The sequence below is a fragment of the Populus alba genome, chromosome 10, assembly GCF_005239225.2.
Source record: "Populus alba chromosome 10, ASM523922v2, whole genome shotgun sequence".
NCBI lineage: Eukaryota > Viridiplantae > Streptophyta > Magnoliopsida > Malpighiales > Salicaceae > Populus > Populus alba.
Genome location: NC_133293.1, coordinates 7,293,528 through 7,318,109, shown reverse-complemented (window position 1 = coordinate 7,318,109; position 24,582 = coordinate 7,293,528). Strand labels below are relative to the sequence as shown.

General features: G+C 34.9%; 2 protein-coding genes and 1 long non-coding RNA gene across 7 annotated transcripts; 2 read left to right on the top strand and 1 right to left on the bottom strand.

The window, feature by feature from the left end:
• The first annotated feature begins 4,959 nt into the window (after nucleotides 1–4,959).
• On the top strand, nucleotides 4,960–13,647 carry LOC118033531 (oxysterol-binding protein-related protein 1D). Its single transcript, XM_035038547.2, has 9 exons — nucleotides 4,960–5,956; nucleotides 6,508–6,864; nucleotides 7,993–8,080; nucleotides 8,589–9,052; nucleotides 9,594–9,749; nucleotides 9,913–10,221; nucleotides 11,528–11,872; nucleotides 12,257–12,426; nucleotides 13,276–13,647. Exons 1-9 carry the CDS (start codon nucleotides 5,435–5,437, stop codon nucleotides 13,301–13,303), a joined length of 2,439 nt encoding a protein of 812 aa, XP_034894438.1. The 5' UTR covers nucleotides 4,960–5,434; the 3' UTR covers nucleotides 13,304–13,647.
• Nucleotides 13,648–13,767: 120 nt separating this feature from the next.
• On the bottom strand, nucleotides 13,768–15,373 carry LOC140955973 (uncharacterized). 2 transcript variants are annotated; one of them, XR_012170803.1, is made up of 2 exons: nucleotides 14,696–15,373; nucleotides 13,768–14,615 (listed from the first exon to the last, which is right to left on the bottom strand). It is a non-coding gene; the product is annotated as an uncharacterized lncRNA (long non-coding RNA). The 2 variants fall into 2 exon arrangements; XR_012170804.1 differs by having other exon boundaries at nucleotides 13,768–14,574.
• Nucleotides 15,374–15,597: 224 nt separating this feature from the next.
• LOC118033533 (D-cysteine desulfhydrase 2, mitochondrial) lies at nucleotides 15,598–19,733 on the top strand. 4 transcript variants are annotated; one of them, XM_035038548.2, is made up of 7 exons: nucleotides 15,598–15,821; nucleotides 16,191–16,517; nucleotides 16,859–16,901; nucleotides 17,019–17,363; nucleotides 18,016–18,145; nucleotides 18,285–18,458; nucleotides 19,222–19,733. In XM_035038548.2, exons 1-7 carry the CDS (start codon nucleotides 15,735–15,737, stop codon nucleotides 19,481–19,483), a joined length of 1,368 nt encoding a protein of 455 aa, XP_034894439.1. In that variant the 5' UTR covers nucleotides 15,598–15,734; the 3' UTR covers nucleotides 19,484–19,733. The 4 variants fall into 4 exon arrangements, with proteins under 4 accessions (XP_034894439.1, XP_034894440.1, XP_034894441.1 ...); XM_035038549.2 differs by lacking the exon at nucleotides 15,598–15,821 and having other exon boundaries at nucleotides 16,378–16,517; nucleotides 16,859–16,905; XM_035038550.2 differs by lacking the exon at nucleotides 15,598–15,821 and having other exon boundaries at nucleotides 16,379–16,517; nucleotides 16,815–17,363.
• The last annotated feature ends 4,849 nt before the right edge of the window (nucleotides 19,734–24,582 follow it).

The window sequence follows — 24,582 nt, the reverse complement described above, 5'->3', positions numbered from 1 at the left end:
AGATTTTAAGTACTTAATTGCTTATTCTGGAAGTACAGGGGTGTTTTTGTTAAGCAATTCCTTAAACCGGGTTTGACAATCTTCGTACAATTTACGTTACTATGGTTTAGGACCGTGGATATTTTAGCCTTCGATCACTTGTCGGTTATTTCATTTGAGGGAACTTTGTGGGACCATGGGAATGTTAAGGCTAAAACAAGAGTGGCGGCACCGTCTTGTGGGGTGAATGTGACGTGACGCCTACGGTGGAAAGTTTCAACATGTACGGTAAAGGGAATAGTTCAAAAAATATATAAGTACAAACCTGCCCCTATACTGTTAAATAAATTTTAATTGCATCCTTGATCTTTGAAAAGGAGGAAACTACATCAAATCGCGCACGATGAGAATGCGAACTTGGTTCAATGCATTAAATAACCGAATTGAACTTGGTTTTTTATATATTTGACAAATTACTTGAGTCAACTTAGTCTATAAATATATGTACATTTCTAATAAATTATTAACAAATAACAAAAATCACCTTCTATAACTTTTTGAGAATATTTTATAAATTTTATATTCGAGAAGTCCATTTTAGATATTAAAATTAAAACTCAAGAGAAAAGCTAAAGGGTTTGTTACAATTATTGTTTATATATTGTGCATCGTGGCATAAATTATTTACACCACTATTCCTTCCTCGGTTTTTAACGATTTTAGCCCGTGAAATTTCTTTTTTGTTTTGTTTTAGGTCCTTTTATGGTGAAAATTTTATATTTTAATCTAAAATTTTATTTTTATCATGTTTCAGTCTCTATATCTAAGAGAGGAGAATAGAACTCTTTAAAAAATAAGAAAAAAAAAAGTTTGTTAGTAGACGACTTTTCGATAACTAAAATAGTTAAGAATGGAACTCCTCTAAAAACAAAAAAGAGAAAGTTGTTAGTTGATAACCTTACGATAATTAGAATAGTTGATCTTGGTGACAAGAAGTTTTATTTGCCGATAAGAGTTCCATTGAGGTGTTTTTAGTCTTTCATCCTACTAAAATAATAGATTAAGGCTTAAGATTTTTTAGGTTTTTCTAGAAAGTCTTATAAAGCTTAAAAAAAGGTGAATTATGGCTTTATTGCAAATTCTAAAACTTTAAATTTCAATACTAAATGCTTGAAAAATCAACACCACATACAATATCAAACAACGCAAATTTAAAGGATGAGGATAGAGAGTGAAGTACGCTGATTTTTATAATAGTTTGGACAATCACTTACTTTACTCCTTAAACTTTTGTTTAAGTATTCATTGTCTTCTTAGCGGGTGGGATCTTATTGGTTATGTCATAACTTATTTATAAGTTATTCCTTGAAATTTTACATTTTTTCTTTTAAAATAAATAATAATAGTAAGAATATTGGTATTTTGGCAAAAGTAAGCTGAAGAGGATTCCAATTATACAAAAAAATCAAGCTAAAAATTTTGACAAATTAGGAGCCTAACGTATCCTTTTGTATCAAAACTAGAGAAATAATACAGATTTAAAGTCAAATTAAATGATTATTGGACGAAGTTACATAAAAATTAAGACTAGTGACTTGATTATATTTTTAATATGCCAATCTAATTTAATCATAAGGCAAATTAAAGTTTAATCATGTTTAAGAATAAATTTAGGTTTAATTAAAGGATAGAATCAGGTGCAAGGATTTAATTATACTTGAAATGGGTCAAATTAATTTTATCAGGGAATTTAATTGGTGAAAATATTATGCTTATTGTCATGAAGTTTGATAATCAATCCAATTTAAATTGTTTTTTTTTCTTGCTTTTATTATTTTCTTCAATTTCACCATTCAACATTATTTTTTGTACCTTTAATAAGCTAATGTTCTTTTTTTTTTTAACCTTTCTTTGTTATCATTTTTTTTTTTCATTTTATTTACTGTTGTTATATTTTATTTATTCATATTATTTAAACTACCAATTGGTCCAATAACTCAAGTCTTAGATTTGTTTCCTTAGCTTTTTTTTAAGCTAAGAAAAATCTTGACTGGAGCACAACAAAGTGCAAACCATATATATAGTATAGTAAAAAAGGCTTTGGTATTTCACTATGGGAATCAATAATGAAATGTCAAGGTCTATTTTGGTCTTTAAAATCTCTGAGGATTATTTTTTTAAGTTCAAACTTAGTGTTTTTATTTTAATATAATCATTTAACATTGGGTTTATTATATATTGGATTTCATATTTTGTATCGATTTATTTTATATGGGATTATCACTATTTCATGATTCGAGTTGCGTGTCTTGCAATTAGCCATATTAACTCGGGTGTAACAAGTTGACTATTGTTGACTCGAGAAAATTTTTTTATCATTTTTTTTTCAATTTAGGGTGATAAAATGATCAAAAGTTAAATATTAAAATCAAAACATTGAGGATCAAATATGACATTTCATAAAATAAAGAAGACAAAGTTGATTTTTTTTCATGGCCAGACACAAAATTCAATGAAAAATGAGAGACTGAAGAAGAAAAGAAAAGGAAGGGGTGGTCAATGACAAACTATTATGGAGCTTCCAAGCGTTGCCCCACGTGGAAAAGGGTGTTGTGGAGCTTAAAGGGCCGTAGAAGAACCTGGCATCTTACACTTAACGATGGCTCACGCTAATTAAAGAGCGGGAAGTCCCCTTAAAGGTTGGCACATTAATAATGGAGAAAAACTGAATCACCCCTAGCCCAACTTTATAATAACAAAAAAACCTATAAAAGAATTACAAAAAGACTTAAGGACTCTAAGCTTAGGAAATTTGATTTAATGGGGCAATTTGGTCATTCTAATTTTTAGAAAAACATAAAAACCCAAAAATGCCCTTTAAAGTAATCAAATGAAAATAACTTTCAAGGCTAATTTAGTACTTTTACTATAATAAAAAATATATGAGATAACTATAATGACTCTTGTGAATTTGGCAAAGACATTTGAACTCTTATGAAAAGACTGGATTGCCCTCGTAGCAAAGCAAGTTGTTTTTACAAGGCAAGGGTAAAATAGTAAATTTACCATACAAAGCACAATAAGTTATAAATGCATGTACAATAAAAGTTTGATTTCATTTAGCTTTAGATATAAACTAGTTATGTGACCTGTTTTTCGTTGCGAGCCATATTTAATTTTTTCAACAAAAAAACTATACACACAAGTTTTTTTGACGTGTTGTTTTAGAAAATAAAAAGGTTCAGACATGCATGTAATCAAATAAATCAATAACTATGTGTGTTAATAAATAAATAAAAGTCATAAATAATAACTAAAGATAAATCTGGAAAAATTAAGAGACATATGCATATTAAGATTTTTCATCTCGCAAGACGGGACATTTAACTAGTTATGTTTGCTAAATTTATTTTTGAAAATACTTTTTTTTATTCAATCAAATAATAATAGAAATTGATACATACATTAAATTGATTGAGTAAAATAAAAGGAAAAAAAATACCATGCAAGGCTAAAACGCGTTAGAAATATCATTTGATTTTTTTTTTATTTGAAAAAATAAAGTTTACCCATATAAAAGATTAAAAAATATAGATGAATAATAAAAATCTATTAAAAAAAATTAAATACATGTAAAATAACAAAAAAATCCATCATTTAAAAGAGGCTCTACAATCAAAATAAAAGAGAGAAGTTGTATTGATTTAAATATAAATAAAAAAATATTTTTGAAAAAAAATAAAATATAAAAAAGAAAAAGACCAGGTCCCACTGGGCCTAACTCATTTTGTCAAGACCCACATGTCTAAGCCCTTTTTTTTGTTGCATTGTCCACCTCAATTTTTTTTTTTTAAATCAAACAATATGTTATCTGTTTATGCCTAGATTTCAGTAAATGTTGTGATCATGAAATCATGGCTTGAGGTTTTTTTTTTTTAATATAAAAAAAACTCATTTTCCAACCCATTTATTTACCCAAAACATTTAGAAAACATCATAGAAACAATGTTAAACCTACCCATGGCTTAAAAAACCCAAAAAATTGTAAAAAATCAAAATCAACCCAAAACTCAAAATCTTCTTGAGCTCAAATCTATTTTCTCACAAAATTTAAAGGTAAAAAAAAATATATATATTTAATATGAACTCTTCTTATTCAGATGGATTAATTTACACAAATAATAACTATGTTTGGCGGGCTAACTCAGTGGCAACAATATTTTTTTTTCGTCAAAATCCTGTGATCTCTCTCTCATTTTTTAAATTAGAAATTAAGAAATAAAAAATAAATTTTTGTAACAAAATTAAATTGAAAAAAATATTAAGGTACCGATTATGTATAATTTTTTAAAACACAAGGCCTAAATTAATGTTTCATATGAACTTTGAAACCATCATCTATTTATGACTTTTTTTCTACTTTGATTCTTTATCTTTCAACTTTATTTTTAATTAATAAATTTGATTCAATTACTATTAAATTTAATTGAAAAGAATGCAATCAAACTAACTAAAAATCTAAGAATCAAATTAAAAAAAAAAACCTAAAGCACAATGAAATATGAGAGGGGGCATAGTATCCACGCGTTTTAGTCTTTTACAAAATAATAATATAATTTGTGTGTTCGAAGCATCCGTTCATTAAAGTTTTCTTGCGCTGCTACGTCGCTGCCATGTTAAAAATTGACTGGTCGAATACCCTTGGCCTTGGGAATCAAACGCACTAATCAAAACTAATAAAAACAAGAATTAGGGTTAACCAAGTCATTTTCACAGTTTTGAGAAGAATGGGCCGGGGCCCATACAAGGAAGTGTGGCACTCATTCAGCCGAAGGACACTCTCAATTCCACTATCACACCCCCCGCTGCCCAAACTGCGCACGCTAGCTGTCTCTCCACAACCATTATGACCCCACCCACCTGACCCCACTCCCTCCCTCCCTCTCTCTCTCTCGTATCTGTACAACAAACAACAACACAACAAAAGTTTAAAATAAAAAAATAATCAACATCAGGTCATCAAATCATGCGCCCGCTTTCTTTCTTTCTCTTTTTATTAAAATGCGTAATTTAGCTTAACCTACGCTTCGAGTCCACACTGCACTGTTACTACAACACTGTTCTCTCTTCTCCCCCTCTGCATTACTGACAACTGCATCAGCACTGCCTTAAATGGGATCCAGTGTGCGTCTTGCAGCCCCTCCCCCCTCCCCCCTCCCCTCTCTCCTCTTTTACTACCATGATTAGCATGGATAGCCTACAGGCTAGCTAAGCTTAGCTACCTCCTTCTCAAAAATTTATAGCACCCGCCTCTCCTCTCCTCTTCAATTTATACTCGTATCTCCTGGATCTTATGTCATTTACGAGACGTTTCGTTTCGCTAAAGCCTTGGAGCTCCGATCGGGTCCGTGCATTTGCTATCCGATCCGAACCAATTCGGAGCTCGGCCTAAAAAATGAATCCTCTCTGCTGCATTGCTCCGGTATCTATCGATCGGGATCGGGCCAACCCGGTTGTGGCCAAATCAGTGAGTCAGTCGCAATTAGGACTTGATTCTTCACTTAGAACCCTAAATCAAAGCTCAAAACAGAGTTTTTCAGCTCAGGCATCTCGCGACCTCGACAAGTTTTCATCGATTGTAAGCCAAGAAATCGAAGACTCGAAGGTTTATAGTGTGAGTGGGAGCGTGAGTGTAGCGGGTATTCTGTACAAATGGGTGAATTATGGGAAGGGATGGAGGTCTCGGTGGTTTATGCTTGAAGATGGAGTGCTGTCGTATTATAAGATTCATGGACCTGATAAGATTTTGACGAGTCCAGCAGGTAGAGACAAGGGAGTTAGGGTTATCGGAGAAGGTTCTTTGAGGTACATGAAAAAAGTCAATTGGAGTTGTAGCAGCAGCAGCGGCAGCAGTAATGGTGGTGGTAGTAATAATCGGCTCAGGCAGTGCAAGCCATTCGGCGAGATTCACTTGAAGGTTGTTTCTTTATTATATACAGTACAAAAGAAGAACAAACTCCTTTTCTTTTTGTTGACTTTTCCTTGCTTTTTTGTTGTTTATGTGAGCATGGATCATTACGAAATATGTTTATTATTTGGTTGTTTGTTTCTGCTGATTTGTTTGATGCTATTGTCTCTTGCCAAACTTTACTAATAGTCCTTTATGTCAGCGTGTATCGTTAGGAAATTCATTTAAAGGAATTTCTTATAAATTATGTGCTGGTGGTTATACATAGTGATAATGATATTCAAGTCCTCCCGAATCCAATAATTTACATGTCTGTTATGTACTGTGATTTTCTTTTAATATTCCTCGAGCATCTATCTCTTTGAAGTTGAGTGCATGATTTGAAAAGCTGATTTTCTTTTAATGTTCCAATGATACATGATGAACTTATCTATCTTCTCACTGATGTTATTCAATTCAGAGGCAGCAGTCATGTAGTAACGTGTTATGACCCCTATTTCCAATAAGTTTCTATGTTTTTGTGGTAGCTTGTTTGGTCTTTAACCTTAATTTGCAAGCAGGTTTCTTCATTTCGAGCTAGCAAATCAGATGACAAGAGGCTCACCATATTCACTGGAACAAAAACTCTTCACTTGTGTTGCGTAACGAGAGAAGATAGAGCTGCATGGGTTGAGGCCCTGCAGGCTGCTAAAGATCTTTTCCCTAGAGCGTTGACAAGCGGTGATTTTTCACCGTCTGAAGATGTTGTCATTTCAACTGAGAAGTTAAGGTCACGACTAGTGCAGGAAGGTGTTGGCGAGACAGTCGTCAAAGATTGTGAGTCCATTATGTTATCAGAACTCTCTGAGATGCAAAACAGGTTGAAGGCTCTGCAACATAAACACATCACGTTGCTGGACACATTGAGGCAATTAGAGGTTCTTTTTTTTCCTTTATTTACCTTTGATCCGTGCAATAATAAATTCAAATATATGCAAGCATGAGTATAACATACTTTTACATTCCAGAATTTCATGAGAATGAAGCTGGACATCTCATTTTCGTTTTTCAAACGTTATTATATATTATTCACCTTGAATTTGGCTCAAGAATTGCAGTAAATAGGTTTTGTTGTTTCAATTGAATTTGAGATGTTCACACTAGTAGAAGAGACACATGCACCAATATATCAATGGTAGTGGTGGCGGCGTAGTGGAGGCGTGGTGGTGTTGGTGGTGGCACTGGTGGTGAAGATGGTGGCGGTGAGTTGGTGATAGGATGGCGGTGTTTGAAATAATTGGATACTATTATGAATGGATTACTATCTATAAAATATTTTACAAAATTTTACGAGATTAAAATATTTTTCATCAAATGAACTAAATTTAAAGATCAACATAAAAAAATTTATGGTGACCAATTTTATTGTAAAATATTTTATGGGAAAAAAAACACAAGAAAATCAAGAAAACATTTTATGCAAAACAAATGCCCCCTAAAAGACTACAAATTTCAACATAAAGTTAGACCTCCTAAAAATTAGGAAAAACTACCAAAATACCCTTGTTTTACTGGAATTTGCAAAATCACTCATAATACATTAGACTAATTAAATTAATAAATCTGCTAAGATACTTCATTCCTAGGTCAAAAAGATTTCATGGTTGATGAAGAACCAATTGACCTACCCTAGGTTTCAAAGAGGAGAGTTCCTCTCTCAACTATGATAGCACCATCAATTAGAATCTCAAATAAATGAGAATGACAGTGTCCCCAAATGCTTCATATTTCAAATATGCTTACAAGGAAACAAAAAATTCTTGGTACTTCAGAGACACGGAAAAGAGAGAAGGTTTTCATTTTATGTTTTATGTGAATGAATATGTATTGCTGCAAACTGTGCATTGAACTATAAGGCATTAATAGTGACGTTTCTTTGATGATCATCATTTTATGAAATTTTATTCCTTTCATATTTAAGCACACAGAATCTCTCATGCATATGATGCTGGATCAGTGATGAAGAACTTTATCGAGTAATTTTCACACTTCAATTTGTTTTGCAGACAGAGAAAATAGAGCTGGAAACTACTGTGGTAGATGAAACGAAGGAACGCGATTCATATTGTGGACAAGCAAATAGACGATTTAGTGGTTAGTTTTGCTTTTAGATCTCTGTTATTACCATATTTTGATGCTAGAGCCTATCAGGTCTTATTAATGAAAGAGTTTACATAGCCTTTTGTGTGAAAATACTTCAATCATACCACTGTTGGGGAAATAAGGAAAAAGTCGTTGGTTGATATTTTGATGGAGCAAATCAACCTTGTAGATCATTTTGGAATTCTACATGCTGAATAATTTTAATCAATTTCCTGGTTCTTCTGTAACTTGATTTTTTTGTCTCATTTTGGCATGTTGAAACAAAATAGACAAGCAAACTTGTAAGTTCTCTACCGGTATCAGTTATAGTTGGTGGATTTTTGTACTTTGTACATGGCTCCTTCCTCACGACAGTCTTTGACAATCTCTATTTCAACTTTATGATAAACTTAGCTAGATTGTTTAAAAGGCATTTCTGCGCTCTAAGTTTTCTGATGAGACTTGTTGTTGGTGCGAGTGTTGAAAAATTACTCATATTCATGTTCTTTCCATGTCACAGATTTCTATTCTGTCATGTCAGAGGCCAGTGCGAGTGATTTTGATGCTGATAATGAAAGTCAAGATGGAGGAGATGTTGAATCAGATGAAGATGACGGTATTTTCTTTGATACAAATGACTTTTTGTCTGCAGATGCTTTAAGAAGTGCTTCCTATCGGAGTAGGGAAGCTGCTGGAAATGCTGGTATATATGATAAAGATGGTCCTGATCTTTTGCTTGGGGTTGAGAAGGAGATCATGACAGTTCAATATCCTTATGTTAAAAGAAGAGATAATTTGCCAGAACCGAAGGAGAAAGAGAAGCCTGTTGGACTATGGTCAATTATCAAGGACAATATCGGGAAGGACTTGTCTGGTGTTTGTCTTCCTGTTTATTTTAATGAACCACTCTCTTCACTGCAGAAGTGCTTTGAGGATTTGGAGTACTCGTACTTGGTTGACCGAGCATTGGAATGGGGAAAGCAGGTCAGGTCCTCAGCTGTGCTTTCTTTTGTGACAAAGCAGTTTTAAAGCATGACCTGCTTGTTACATTTTAGTCCAGGTAGTTGGTTGATCAAGCATTGGTGGACTGTAACAGATTTTTTTTTTATTCTTTTAATTAACGAATCAACTTCTTTCCTTTGTTTTGTTTGTTACCACTGATTCAATTTGGTAACTTGCTGTTACTTGGGTTCTTGGTGATTGTGATCCCCATTTAGGGAACTTGGAATGGACTAAGGTCATTCTGCCTGCCTGCCTGTTTCATTTTAGAGGGCTATCTGGTTTGAAAAAAAGCCTGTTTAAGGCCTTTATTTCTCATTATGGATAATGAGGTGCTCAGACCTTGAACATATTTGTAGAAAACTAATATTGTGTAAGCAAAAGTTTATTGAAAATTCTATTTTGTTGTTTTTAATTAGTTCCATTATTTGGTTCATGTGGGAACTGTTTATGGTTCTTATATTGTATTAGGATGTCATTGAGTAAGCATTTTTATTTATACATAATGAGATTTTGCATGTTGCAGGGGAATGATTTGATGAGAATTCTAAACATTGCAGCTTTTGCTGTATCTGGGTATGCCTCAACAGAAGGTCGACAGTGCAAACCCTTCAACCCTCTCCTTGGGGAGACCTATGAGGCTGACTATCCAGATAAAGGACTTCGTTTTTTCTCAGAAAAAGTAATGCTCTTTCTTCCACCTTATGTTTTAAATTGATTGTGACTAATTCTTGCATCAGATGTACAATTACTATTGATGTTGAATAGTATCGAAAGAGAAATGAATCCTAGTTTTATTCAGCCTCTTTATCCTTGATATGATGTTTGACTAGCCTTTTATTCAGGTAAGTCACCACCCTATGGTAGTTGCTTGCCACTGTGAGGGAAGAGGCTGGAAGTTCTGGGCTGACTCCAATCTCAAAGGGAAGTTTTGGGGGCGGTCTATTCAGCTTGATCCTGTTGGTGTCCTCACCCTGCAGTTTGAGGATGGTGAGACCTTTCAGTGGAGCAAGGTCACCACCTCCATATACAACATTATACTTGGTAAAATTTATTGCGATCACTATGGAACAATGCGCATCAAGGGCAGTGGAAACTACTCTTGCAAGCTCAAGTTCAAGGAGCAGTCCATCATAGACCGAAATCCCCATCAGGTAATTATTATATTTCTCATACAACCAGGGGGGCAGTTGCCCTCTTTAGTTTTTGTTCCAAAAAAAAATAAATTATGAACCTTGTACTAAAAGATGTTTGACCTCCTTGCCCTTTCTCCTAATTTGTAGAAAACCATATAGAGATAAATATTCAAGTGGAGGAAGGGCAAAAAGTAAAGTGATTTCATCATTTTCCGTTCTTGTTTGTTAAAGAGATTAACAACCTTTCCATCAATGTATATCCCAGGGCCTTTTGGAAGATTATTAATCCATAATCCATATATTGCTAGCTGCTGTTAAACCAGGCAGAATGCTTTATGAAATGTATGGAGCAGCAGAAAATTGAGCCAGAAAAGATGAGATAAAAGAATTTAGACGAATAATAATGACAGTTTTTTAGAACTCAAATAATTAGCACTTTGAGGCAGCTTAATAACATACCTCAGCTCTCCTATGGTGTGTTTAGGGTTCTCTAATCCACTCATCAGATGTGGAAGAGTTATATCATTTATTCCCTCCCCTCTCTTTCCTTAAAGGTTGGATATGGTTTGCTTTGCTCTAACTCATGGTAGATGATGACTTACATAGCTTTCCATCAGGCTCTATTAGTTTTTTCTTTCTTCATGCCTGCATTATACATAAATACATAGAAGTACTCCTGGTATGGCTTCCTCGTTCACATAAAATTGGGATCCACCACGATAGCTATCCATGAGTCCAGAGCTACATTGGGAGTTTCTAATGATCTCTTTATATTACAAACAACATGAGAGAGTATGATAACAACCTGCTCCTTTTGGGCTAGCCCAGAGCTAGAGTCGTTACCATACTCTCTCTCTCTCTCTCTCTCTATATATATATATATATATATATATATAGAGAGAGAGAGAGAGAGAGAGAGATCATTGGGCCAAAGTCCAAAGCCTTCTCTTATATTCTCTCTTAATATAGATTTATATTAATATTATAAGATATAGAGTTAGAGTATACTATCAATATTAATTTGTTATTCCACTTCACTTTTGTTGTAACGACCAATATAGTCATATTTAAGCAACATGTTGAATGAGATTACAACACGAAAGTGGAGTAGGAATAACACCACCCTTAATTAATAGACTTTAATGTTGTTAAAGCTGCTAGGCACTCTTAAGCTCCGAGGGGTTTTAGCCTGGGCCCAAGGTCCAAAGTGCAAGTGTGCTATTGGGTGAAGTACGGCACACCCATTTAGTAACATAAAAATGGTATAAATGATACGATATGAGAAGTGTCTAAAAGGTGACATAACGTCTTTTCTCTACTGTAGGTCCATGGATTTGTACAAGATAATAGAACAGGAGAGAAGGTAGCAATGCTGGTTGGGAAGTGGGATGAAGCAATGTATTATGTGCTTGGGGATCCAACTACAAAGCCAAAGGGTTACGATCCAATGACGGAGGCTGTCTTGCTCTGGGAAAGGGACAAATCTGTTACCAAGACAAGATACAATCTCACCCCTTTTGCAATATCTTTGAATGAACTCACTCCTGGCTTGTTGGAAAAATTGCCTCCTACTGACTCAAGATTGAGACCAGATCAGAGACACTTAGAAAATGGGGAATATGAGTTGGCTAATTCAGAGAAGTTGAGACTGGAGCAGCTACAAAGACAGGTACCTGCTTGTCTATCTTTAATAGGCGATGCCATAAGCTGAACAAAACAAAATGTTATGGCCGTGCTGTTGGAGCATCTGTTTTTCCTTATAGTTCACATTCATTTGTGCAGAGACTTTTGGCTGTCTCATCATCTATAAGATCTTGTGATGGAATCCCCTTTGAAGTTTATGCTCCCTATAATCATTAATTTCTCTTCTGTGCTGATTGGTTAGATGATATCAAGGTGCATTAGGATTCACTGGGTTTATGGTGTTGTATTGCGGTTCTTTAGTGTGTCTGTATCATTCATTCTCCCATGCTCATCAGGAAAAACAAAAAGGTTGTATTCTTCTTTTCTTTTATTTTTCTCAAGTAAAATATACGTTTTCTTCGTGAAACAGGCGAGGAAATTGCAGGAAAGGGGGTGGCAACCAAGATGGTTCCGGAAGGACGAGGATGGATGTTATTGTTATATGGGCAGGTACTGGGACGCAAGAGAAAGAAAGAACTGGGATGGAATTCCTGATGTATTCGGTCAGAGCACTGATCCGTCTTCATGTTTAGCAGAAGAGTAAGCAAATATATTTTGGTTCCCATCCGCCCTGTATTTTATTTTTTCTCCCCTTCCCTCTGTTCAACTGGGAATTCAAAACGAGAGTTGTGATATTTAAATGTTGCTTTTGCTCTGCTGCAAAAGACGTTCAAGGTGTGTGCCTCGTATATTTACCCTAGGAAATCAGTTAATTTATAAGGACCCGCGTTCGAGTAATTATGTAGGCACACTCTTCTCTGTAGCTAGCAATCATATTTTTTTCAATTTTTTTTTTTTAAATTTTTCCCATCCAAGAAGTTAAAAGAAGTTTTGATTCCAAGGTTGTTGACACTTGGAGAAAGGCGAACAAGATTTCTGGACATAAAAAATGTTTTCTTGGGAGGGGCAACGCCTCATAGGACCGACCTTTCTTGGAAACTCAAGGACTGGACCGAGTCCTTGATCACCAGCTTGGGTGCTCATCGCAGTCTATGAAAATTTTAAAGTTTTTCTTGAACTTTAAGATATATATATTAATATTAAAAATAAATTTAACCCTAATCAGCTACTGTGATGATCAACAATGAGTCGCACCAATTTTGGCACCTGGCTTTAATACCATGAGCTGCATCACGTAGAAGCTTTCATTAGCACGTTGATGAAGAAGCTTCACGACGTGCTAATACATGGTTCTGATCATTTCCATGCTTTCTTCCCCCGGAACGGTTCTGCTTTCTCTTTTTTCTCTTGTTCAACAGAAATGACCTGGAACAAGCAAATAAAGTCAACGGAAACAACCTGTTTACACTTTCGCAATGAAATCATAACAAAGGCAGGCACGGGACGTGAACGATCATGTACAAACTGGTTTGCTATTTGTTTGAACAGTGGCTCATCTGCATCAGGAGGCACCTGATACAACAAAACAGTAGCAGGGAAGAGAACCCGAGAAACATACAGAGGAAGATGAAGACCGAGAGAGTAAATTTGCAGGGGAGATGACTACGATCAAAGCATTAAATTCAATCAATCAAAATGGAAAAGTAAGAAAGGCCATGGCCATCTTTCTGCTGCCACGGCATAAATTTCTTTCATTCTAGCACCACACCTGATCATATTTCTGAGGAAAGAAGAGAAGGATAAAAATACAATAAAATCTTGACCTGAAGTTTACACGGAAATTGACGTCAATAAAAATGTCCATTTTAACTGAAAAGTATAAAAGCCAGTGCAGCATTTTAAAAAAAAGGAATCTCAATTGTGTTCCAACATTTTCTTCATTCTTGTTGCTCATTGTCCAGGAACCTACTTCCCAGTTATTTTTTCAAAATAAGGTACACACAGACACACCTGCTGTGTTGTCTATGCTTCTTCCAAAGCCAAGATCTCATAATCACCTCAAAACATTCATTGCAAGTCTGAAGGCGAAAAATTAACTTCTCGGCAAACCCCTGCAAGCAAAATGGAATTCTAAAATCTCTTTATCCCACATACAGATGTTCAGAATTTCTGTGGAACTACACTGAGTAAAATTATAGGCAAAGAGAAAAAACATATGCATCTTTGAGATGGTTGAATAGAGTTGAGGATTCTTTTTCTTCTTAGTAGCTACTGTACCTTTATGGCATGCCTGGAATTTTGAACAAAAAACAACGAAATATGGTAAACTAACCATGATTTTTCAATCTTTAATAGATTAATCATAACATCTCCTTCAGTGAATCAATGCCAATTCTGCCAACAAGAAAGGGGTGAGGTTGGGTAATATACCATTGACCATATAAATTGGAACTTGAAAACTCAAGTTAAAGCTGATTTGGGTGTTTGGTTTCATGTGATGTTAGGCTTCTGCGTATACCGTTGTGCTGTTTTTTTTGGGTGGATGGAAGAGGACCAAAGTGATGGGTTACCTTGGGGATTCATGTTCATGTTGGTGGCTCTGTTTTTTCTTCTGTTTTCTTCTAGGCAAGCTAAATGTTTAACGAGTTAGCAATAAGTTACTAGCCATATGGACTATTATGATTGCACAGGTTGCTAGTTACTGTCGAGTGGCTGCCTCTAGAATTTCGCCAAAAACAAAATATAGGGTATCTGACCTTATACATCCTCTTCATTAATGACAACTTGAGCAGTTTGAGGATTTGGATCGTCTTCGCCACTTGAAGCATCACCATCATCATCTTCAATCTTCTCATAATCAAGGAGAAATGACAGCAGCAATCATGATTCTGACAGATGCAATCAAATTTCAAAAACTGGAAACCCCCCTCCCCCCCGAAAAAAGAAAAAGAAAGAAAAGAAAGCTGACCTTGATGATGAATCAAACATGCCAAGTAGCACCTTGTAAAATTGCTCCGTAGCAGCTCCTGCTATACAAGTTTATACTGAGCCTAAGAACTTCCATAAGAAATCCTTCGCTGGGAAATTGAGGATTGAACTGATCAGTGACGAGGGTTTTGTCATGGTTGAACTTCTTGTGCTGTTAACTAATTTAAACCATTGGCTTTCGCATGTGTTATCTTTACCCAAACATTTGCAAGTACTTGTAACAATGGTGTTGGGTATTCCCTTCAGTCAATCAGTAGAATAAGCGCTTGAGTATCATGATACCGAAGACCTGAAGGCAGAGTCCGAGCAGACGATTTGAGAAACTCAGCGAGTTGCTTCGGGTAAAAGGGTGTAACATGAGCCAAAAACGTGGCGCGGTCACTGAGATGCTTGGAAATGGCTGTGGAGAAATTGAGAGATGCTTGCTGTTGAAAAAGCTCCAAAGCCGACTTGAATTGGCTGTAAACCAGACCAGATCCTTTTCGCAACCTTCTGGGTCGATTTTCATTTTGGATTGGAGAGATGGAAAGCTCAGCTTCTCCGAGCTCCGTCCAGAAGCCGACAAGGAATCCGCCGTCGACATTTTTAAGATTGAGAAAGAAAACCCCTGATAAAACCCCAGGGTCTGCTTAATTTTATCGTTATGTACAGCTACGCTTTCGAGCCGATGCATCTTACGGCATCGTATCTTGGCGGGATTTTTTACCTCCCCTTTTGACTGAAGCTGAGTTAATTATAACTTAGTCCCTATTTGTTTTTGGAATCAATTGATTAGTCCATTTAATATCAGAAATAATAAAATAGTTAGTCTGAAACCTGGAGGAGTGAGTAATTAGTATTTTACAACTTTAGGGACTTGTATATTATTTATTCGACTGAAGCCCGCAGATAGGCAAGGCCCAACGGCATAGCACAAGCCAGAAAATTAGTTTCGATTCCTGTCTTCTCTTCTTGAGGGAGGACTGCGAGAGTAGAGTGTAAAGAGAGTGGGAGTTGGAGGCAGGCAGGCAGCCACTGCAATGAAACTACAAGGTTTAACCAGTATAAGAACAATCAAGGCCATGAAAACCGGGCTTTGCTTGGCTCAGTTTTCAAGTCATTCTCAGGTTCCTTTTCTCTTTCCCTCGTTGAAGATTTCTTTCTTTTTTTCATGAATTGTAAATGTTATAGCCAGCCCAAGTGATTAGTGAGTAAAGACTTTACATTGTTGCTTAGAGTTTCTCTTACAGTATATTTTGTTATGTGTTGGGAAGAAGAAGAAGGGAAGAGGGAATAATCGGGAACTGTGTGCTCTTTTTTTTTTTTTTTCTAGAAAGAATGCAAAACAAACTCCAGTAAATTTATTGGTTAAAGCCTAAAGTTTCTTTTCTGGGCAAGGGCTGGTGTTGCTTTTTTGTTTCTTTTCCTTTGCTAAAGTAAACCGTTGAGAGGTGTGTTAATCATATAAAGATTATGTATTTTCCATTCATTTCCAGGGTCTTCCTAAAGTTAAACTGAGCGATGAAGAGTTAATGTCAAAGGTGCTTAATAGAAGATGGATGTTACATATCCCAGATACTGAAATTCACCAAATAAAGCTTTCCCCTTCGCAAGGACGAAATAGGGATGGACCATCTGGTAACTTATCCTTTTTGAACAATACCAAACCATATTTTGGCGATGACTTGATGGAGAAAGGCAGTGAAGATTCTTTCTTCTATGTTGTAAGGGATGATTTGTTGCATCCGTTGGTAAATGGTAATAAAGCGAGAAAACTAGATGCATTGCTCCCCCTCCTTGTAGATTATTCCGTGACTGATGTGGTAAGCTTGCATTCCTTAAGGATATAGGATAGCGATTTTATGTTATAATGCAGGGCTTCTCGTTGTTGGCTTTAAAAATTGGGTCTCTCCCCTTTATTGTGAATCATGTGCGTAGTTTTGCTTTTTTCTGGAGCAGCTGGTTTCTGGTTTTGCATTTTAGTCATGTCAATGATTGGCTTGTCCTTGTTAGATTCAACCTCGAGGGATCTCAGCTCATGCAAGTAAACACCCACTGTAGTTTTTAGGGAATTATGGCATGCAGTAGACTTCACCAAGCCATTCTCTCTTCAATTTTAGGGACTTTGAAGACCAAATAACTTTCAACTGGGGCATTTTTCTAGGTTACATGTGGAGGCTGTCAAAGTGCGCACGCAGCAGCTGTTGGTAGGTAATCTCTTGCTGTAGTGACTCTAAGACACTTGCTTGATTTTTATGGGATTTTCTATTTCTAACAAGTAAATATGAGATTTTGCTTGGCTTAGTGAGATATGCATTTTACAGCTGTTTCATGTGCTGAGAGAGGGCTAAAATCACATTTACTTCTGAGAGGAGAGCAGCCTGAAATTCTGACGGGTTATAACCTAATTTCAACAATATATGGAGATATCACTTATGTTCCGAGATCTATTTATGCCCATCGGATGAATATGCTGAAGAGTCATGCTGATTTGGTGGCAAGCAACACTGGCCATATTTTATGCTGTAATGACATCCTTGAGTCATCTTTATCAGCCCAGTCTAGTACTTCAAGCTCTGGGCACATAGATGATCATGGAAACACCGAGAACCATCCAAGAAAGGTCGTAATCATCAATGAAGGAGCAGGGGATGTTGTAGCATTACTAGGTAAGGTGGAAATCCTGTTTCTGTATATGTATGTGAAGGCATACTTGCTGAGAAATCCTTTTCTCTTTGTGGGTAATTGTTAGCTTTTAGGGAGTAAGCACAAAGACAGGTTGGAAATCTAGATCCTTGGTAATCATGCCCATGACGCACTACTACCCAGGCTCGTGGGATCTTCTTATCTGGGTATCATGTTGAGGATTCTGAGTTACTCTCTGTTAATGCTCTTATATTGTAATAGATGAAGCACAATGTTTATTTGACATGCTTGTCTCAAAGAATCTCAAGTTGTTTTACCTGAGGCCTATTTTATGCACTTTTGAACTGACTGGCAGTTGATGAAGGTCAAGGAGAACCACCAGAAAAATGTTCATGGTTCTTATGGATTGCTGTGACTTTGAAATGTTTAGTTGTGCATTAAACTTTGCCAATGTCCTCATGGTCTCTGGATTGTTCTTTGCTGCTCTGGGCTGTGTACCAAGGATTGACAATGTGCATAATATCTATTTGCTTAATGATTTAAGAGAGCATAGGTTCCCTTTGATTAAGAATGCACTATTTTTTTATTATTTCTATATTATCAGTTGGAACTTGTCGTTGATGCAGTTGCTAGTGCTTCCAACAATGGCTTATTTAACGTGATTCTTTCTTATAGGTGTCATTCGCCTGGTGCAGTATCTGTGCCAGAGTTATTTACTTGGAAAAGAGAGACAGATAAAGCTGGTTGTAGATGCTGGCACTGGAACAACAGCCATTGGTTTGGGAATTGGAGCCCAATGTTTAGGGTATGTTCCAGTTTCTATTAGAGCCTTCAATTGACCTGACTAAATATTTGAATGATTGTGTTACCAACCACTCCCAGGGATTGAGTTTTATGTGACCATGCAATGGCAACACTCTTAACTATTTTTGGTGACCTCTCAGGCTCCCATGGGAGGTAACTGCAGTCATGTTGGCTGATACAATCGATGCATACAGACAACAAGAGCAAAAATTAATTTCTGATTTCAGGACACGATTTGGTTTTCATCTTACTGACCATTGCTTAAATGAAGTAGATGGAGTTGTTCATTGGGTCGCGCGCTTCCATCAGAGAAAGTGCGTAATGTGCTTATCTTTTTTTGCTCTTTCAAACTTTATGTTTCCATTTTTTTTGTTGCCCTTAAAATCTATGTAACCAAGTGTTTAACCTTTGTGTAGCACGGAACATTTGAGTAATTATATATGCGCAGAATTGTAATAATAAGGTTCCGTAAAAAAATTCTAGTTATAATATCCATGCAAAATTCAGAAGCAGAGAAATAAAGAGAGAACTGACATTTTTTTTTTTTAATCTGGAAGTAGAAGAATTAGATTATGAAGTTTCTTATGCAATGTGGGGGAGAACTAGGAGATAAAGAGAACGTATTAAAAACAAATTGACCTGGGTTGTATAATATTTACTGGGTAATTATCATTGGACCAATGAATCAGAAAAGATGAGCCCTTTTTTTTATTCATTTCAGTGTATACATCACTCAGCCTCCTTGATGGTCTCTACTGCTAGTTTCACTAATTCTGTAATTTGGCAACATTGTTTAGGAGTTTCCCGTAACAATTGCACAGCTATTCATTGTAACCTACTTATAAACTGTGAGATCATCCATTCAGTGTAGCCTTCTTCACAATTATTAGTTTAAAATCAGTGCAAAAGAGTTATAAATGTCCCCCGAAGGGAAGTGTTTTTTCAAGGAGACTGAGAACTAAGTCTTTATTTGTGATGTCATGGGCACATACAGTGTAAGATCTATTCAGGATATATTTTGATTGGAATTATTTGTTTTGGTTAACAACTTGAGACGTGTCTTTCTCTCTCTGTTAGATTTGGCAATGTTTTGGAAGGAGAAACAGAGACATGCCAACAAATTGCACAGCAGACTGGTGTTCTAGTGGATCCTGTGTATACTTTGGCTGCATGGGAAATGGCAACACAACTTAGCAGGGAAGAAATGGAAGGGGGTGCACAAGTGGTGATGCTTCACACAGGGGGCACTCTAGGCATGTTTGGTTTAGCACAGAGGTATAAATCTTACTTCCGTAAGCTCAAAGAAGGATCATCCTCTGTAAAAGCTGCACTTCATTAACTCTGTGTGTGATCATACCATACCATTCAAAGAGTTCTTCTGTACCAACTATTTGTAAATCTTCAATGCAAATTGCGCAGAAGAGTTTTCGTTGCTATACTGCATTTTCCCTCTCTTGTAATCTATGGACCTTGATTCCATTCTTTTCTTCACATTGGGTTGGATACAGCGTGCTGTGACATAGACATCTCTCATTATATTATCTACCGCAAAGTAAAACAATGCAACTTTTGTTGTGTTCTTTACTCAATCGGAACTAATCAAGTGCCAATCTCAGCTCTCAGGCTTCAAATCCAAAACAGGTGCTACAATGGGAGTTGATTTTTCTTTCAGAATCATTGCCCCATTATTATTTTATAGTATGGCGAATAAATGGGTCCAGGAAAACCCTATACAATCGCAGGGCTTGTTCTTAAACTTCTAGTCCCCGCATGGGCAACTGACATGAAGCTTCTCGCTTACTCTATTAAAAAAAAACATAAACATGCGCAAAACAAAAGACAGTCGGACAAACCCGTTTCTATTTGATTTTGATTAAAAAAAAAGTGCAGGTAGTTCCCAACCGCGTCCTGATGATTGTGCGTTTGTTTGCGAGGTAAGCCTCCGTGCAACTCGCAAGCAAATAATCGAAGTTTTTATGTGTATCTAATATTGCAATAATTTTAAGATAAGTTTTAGTAGAATTTATGCGAAACTAGAGGGTGTTCTTTCAAATTTGTAGTTATAGCAAAACATAGACGGTAACAAAAAAAAAAGTGAAACCATGGGGACTAGGGAAATAAAATAACAGGAGTCCCAAAAGGAAATCTGGGAAATAGAGTAGTTATTTTACTTGAACATCGGCTGCATCACCGAATATTTTTATGCTTGAACATTCTTGATGGCAGTGTTCATGTCAATACATAAAGCTGCCTAGAATCTAAGACCACAATAAATACTGCATATATATATATATATATATATATATATATATATATATATATAAGAGCATACTAGAGCCAGTGGCCACTCTCCTGAGACATGTTGCCACAGAAACACGATTCGCCACAGTAGCCGGACACGACAGGGTCCGCCTTACGCACTCATGTCCCAAGACCAAGATTCAATTGGGCTCTCCGAGTTGAAAGCTTAGGAGGATTAAATAAATAAATGAGTAATAATTGCAGCAGCAGCCACTGTGGGATAGTGGCGCATACACTTTTTAGGCCAAAAGCAGTGGAGGATGGAGGAATGGAGGAGGCGGCAGCATTCCTGGTAACAAGGGGAGCAAATGAGGATGGTCCCCTGTTGCCTTTGTCTCTGCCTATATTTCCTGACATGCTCTTTGTAATAACATTCAATTCCTATGCATACACAAAACTTTAGCCAATCATTTTATGATCATGTTGGTACCAAGCAGTATGTTTTTGAGAGAGTGTACACTATCTGATAAAATTAATTTACTAAATTTAAATCTAATGATTTAACCGGTATCAGTATTTAATCAATTTTAATAACTTGTTGATAAGTTTTAGCTTTAACATGCGAAATGTCGCAGGTCGAATTAATTTTTGTTGGTATAAAAAAAGATGATCATATGATAGCAGCACTTTAAAAAGTGTAAAAAATTCTAAGAATTTTGTAACTGAAAAAAGTCACCCGTTTGTTGTAAGAGTAGTGACTCAAAAAATAAATAAAACAAAACACCATAAAATGAGCATCTTATTCTTACACTCACGTAATTAATTCAATTTAATTAAAAAAATAGATTCAACAAAGGCAAAAATAAAAATCTAAGTTAACTCTTGTTACTTTCAAAATAAAAAAAAAAACCTTATAGAAAACAAATAAAAAAATAATAAAATATTAGTAGATGAAACCGAAAAAAAAAAGTTAAAAAAGAAGAAAAAAACTAAACAAACTCAAGTTAATTTCTCAAACTCATAACTCGTTAAATTATAGACATGGGCTCAACTAAAAAAATCAAAACCTGCCCAATAAATTTAATTCAATTAAAAAATATATTTCCTTTAGCAATCCTTGTTATTTTAAAAACACAGATAAATCATATAGAAAGCAAATAAAAAGAGTGTTGGATGATGAAATTAAAAAAAAAAAACTTAAAAAAAGAAAAAAAAATTAAGCAAGCCCAATAAACTCGATTTAAACTTTTAAACTCATGAGCCATTAAATTCTTAACTCAGACTCAACTTAAAAGCTCAACACTTAAAGATTTAAATGTCTGAAGATAACTTTAAACATAGCTAAATCTAACAAAGACAAGAAGAGGAAGAAAAGAGGCAACCCATGTTATTTCTAAAAGGATTGAAAAATCTCATGGAGTGAATTAAAAAAACAACATGTTGTAGGATGAAGCAAAAAAAAAAAGCTTAAAAAGAAGGAAAAAATACCAAGAAAGCCCGGGTGAAATTCATAAACCCGGGTTAATACATGCCATAAAAATTTAGATTCGGGTTTAACTAAAAAGCCAAACATCCTACCAATTAAATATTGTAGGATGAAACAGTAAAAAAAATCAATCTAAAAAAATCTTGTAAGGTAAAAAAAATAGCAATGATAACAAAATATATATATTATATTTGATAGGAAAAAAACTCAAGGATTAAAGTTTAAGGAAAAAAAACAAATTTAAAAAATCATTCAAAATAAAAAATAGTAATAAAAAGAATGAGAACCATATTGAAAAGATGAAAAAATCTATAAGAGATAAAATTGAAAAAAATCTTTAATTTCATTAATTATTCTAAACAAAAAAATATATTCAAGAGAATATGGACCAAATCTTAAAAAATGATAACATGAGGGGCTAATTTTATTTTTTAGATGGTCAACATGAAAATCAAGTGGAGAGAGTGAAAATATAAGAAAATAAGGTCTTCACACGCTAAATAGATCATATTTATGGAACACACACTATTTTTAAGTGGAGAGGATATCGAGACATTTTGATTGTTGTCCTGGAAGCCAGGTTTTGGCCACCGCACACTCTGTCTGAAGGCATAGATTATTGTTCATCCATTTCTGTTTTTTTATTTTTTTATTTGTTAAATTATCATTATGTCTTCAATAACACTCAATAATTATCAAATATAAAAGATAAAATAACCTTAAAGTTAAAGATAATTTTTTTTTTAATTTTCAAGGATAATGGATTAACTTAACCATGTAAAAATTAAGTCAAATGCTAAAAAACTCATTGATCCAAGTTTTTTATTAAAGGTTAATTGAATAATCACACTGTACAATGGAAATGTAAAAATATTATCTAACCTCCTTCTTTTTTGTAGTGACCAATATAATTAATGTTAATGTTTTTTTAAAAAGAATTTTTAAGCTCGAAAACAATTTTCAATTGAACCTCGCACCGCTGCATAGTTTCTCCTTTTGGCAAATGTAACTTTATGGGCGAGTTTCTTTTTCCTCTAGGAAATGAAAAGCTTGGATACATCTAGACTTTCTTTTCACTTGATTGGATGCAAGTTACTCCTCCCTGTAAACTTTTAGAAAGGCAGGACTGGGCCCTGCACACGGAATGTCCAGCGGCAACCTCCTTCAAGAGGGTGGGTGCCTGTCCTTTTCAATGGCTTTTTCGCCTGAAAAAGCCCCTCCGGTCCGGCTACAAATGTAAGCAAGAGAAACGAGATCGGACATCGGAGGGGAGGGGGCAAGTGTAGTGCCTGTGGTCCATCAATTCATGTGGAGGAAATGGGGAACACTGTAAGCTATATAGCAGACTATATAATATACGTAAATTAGTGATCTGACAATTTAACACCATAGAATACTATTTCGAACACTAAAGGAAAATGGCAATGGTGGAGTCATGGTTCTATCTTTATTTATTTAACTTGGAATTAAACTGGTTTTTTTTTCACCATTGTTGCTCAGAATGCAGAGGAAGCCTCATGTAATCGACACTTGCTTGAGAGCTCAGCACCCTCCTTTCCCGTCTATTTATTTATTTATTTATTTTTACCATTCTACTTTAAAAATGGCTACTGCTATTGTTTAGCAGTTATAATGCCCAGCTTAAGGTATTCTTCACGTCAAATTACTGTAACCTCGGTTGAGAGGGTGTTCTATCTGTTATTTTCAAATAACTTTTCGTGCTGAAAAGCATGTTAATAATGTTTTTTTATTTTTTAAAAATCATTATTGATATCAACATATCAAAACAATCTAAAAAGTACAAACTGCATTTAATTTTAGCAAAAAAAAAATTTTAAATTTTTCAAAAAGCAGGTTTAACCACAATGCCAAACAAGCATTGAAGCTCGCCTAGTATACCGCAGGTGAGATATATCAAAATTTAATTATTTCGAATGCCAAAAATTAAAAAACAAACCTAAGAATCGTTGTTAACTTGTTTTTCAGTGAAAATGATTTAATCTTGATTTCAAAATTTATGGCATATTAAAAGATATTTTTTAAGGAGGTTGAGATGGTGATACATCTAATAATATTTTTATTTAATAATGAGAAATTAACATGTTAAATTCATTTAAATTAATTTGAGTTAAGTGGAGTTAACTTGTAAAATCAATGGAGATAATCCTAAAAAAAAACAAATTGAAAATTTAATCTTCAATTAATTCAATATTAAGACACAAAATTGGTAAAAAAAACACAACTTGATTTAAAAAATAAATCATTAATAATAGATAGTGAAATTATATTTTCTAAAAAAATATTAAGGAATGAAAATACATTAAATAACAAAAAAGAATAAAAAAACCAAACTGCCATTGAGTAAAATGAGAAGGAGAAGAAAAAAAAAAGTTAGGCGCATGACTGGATCAGTGCACTAGGCCTCTTAATTTATTTTTTTAATTTAAAAGGACAGACAATACATTCTCTGTCCTTGTTTATTTTTTTTAAATAAAAATAATATAAACAACATGTTGTCTATAATTGACGACCAGAAGGTCACCAGAAAATCAAGGTAAAGGGTTTTTAGCCTAAAACCTTGATTTTCAACTCATTTATTACTCAAAACATAGAAAACACCATATAGATCTTGATTAACCCACTTGTAGCTTCAAAAAAATAAACCCAAAAATCAATTACTTAGCGATCAAAATCGACCAGGCTCTCTCTCC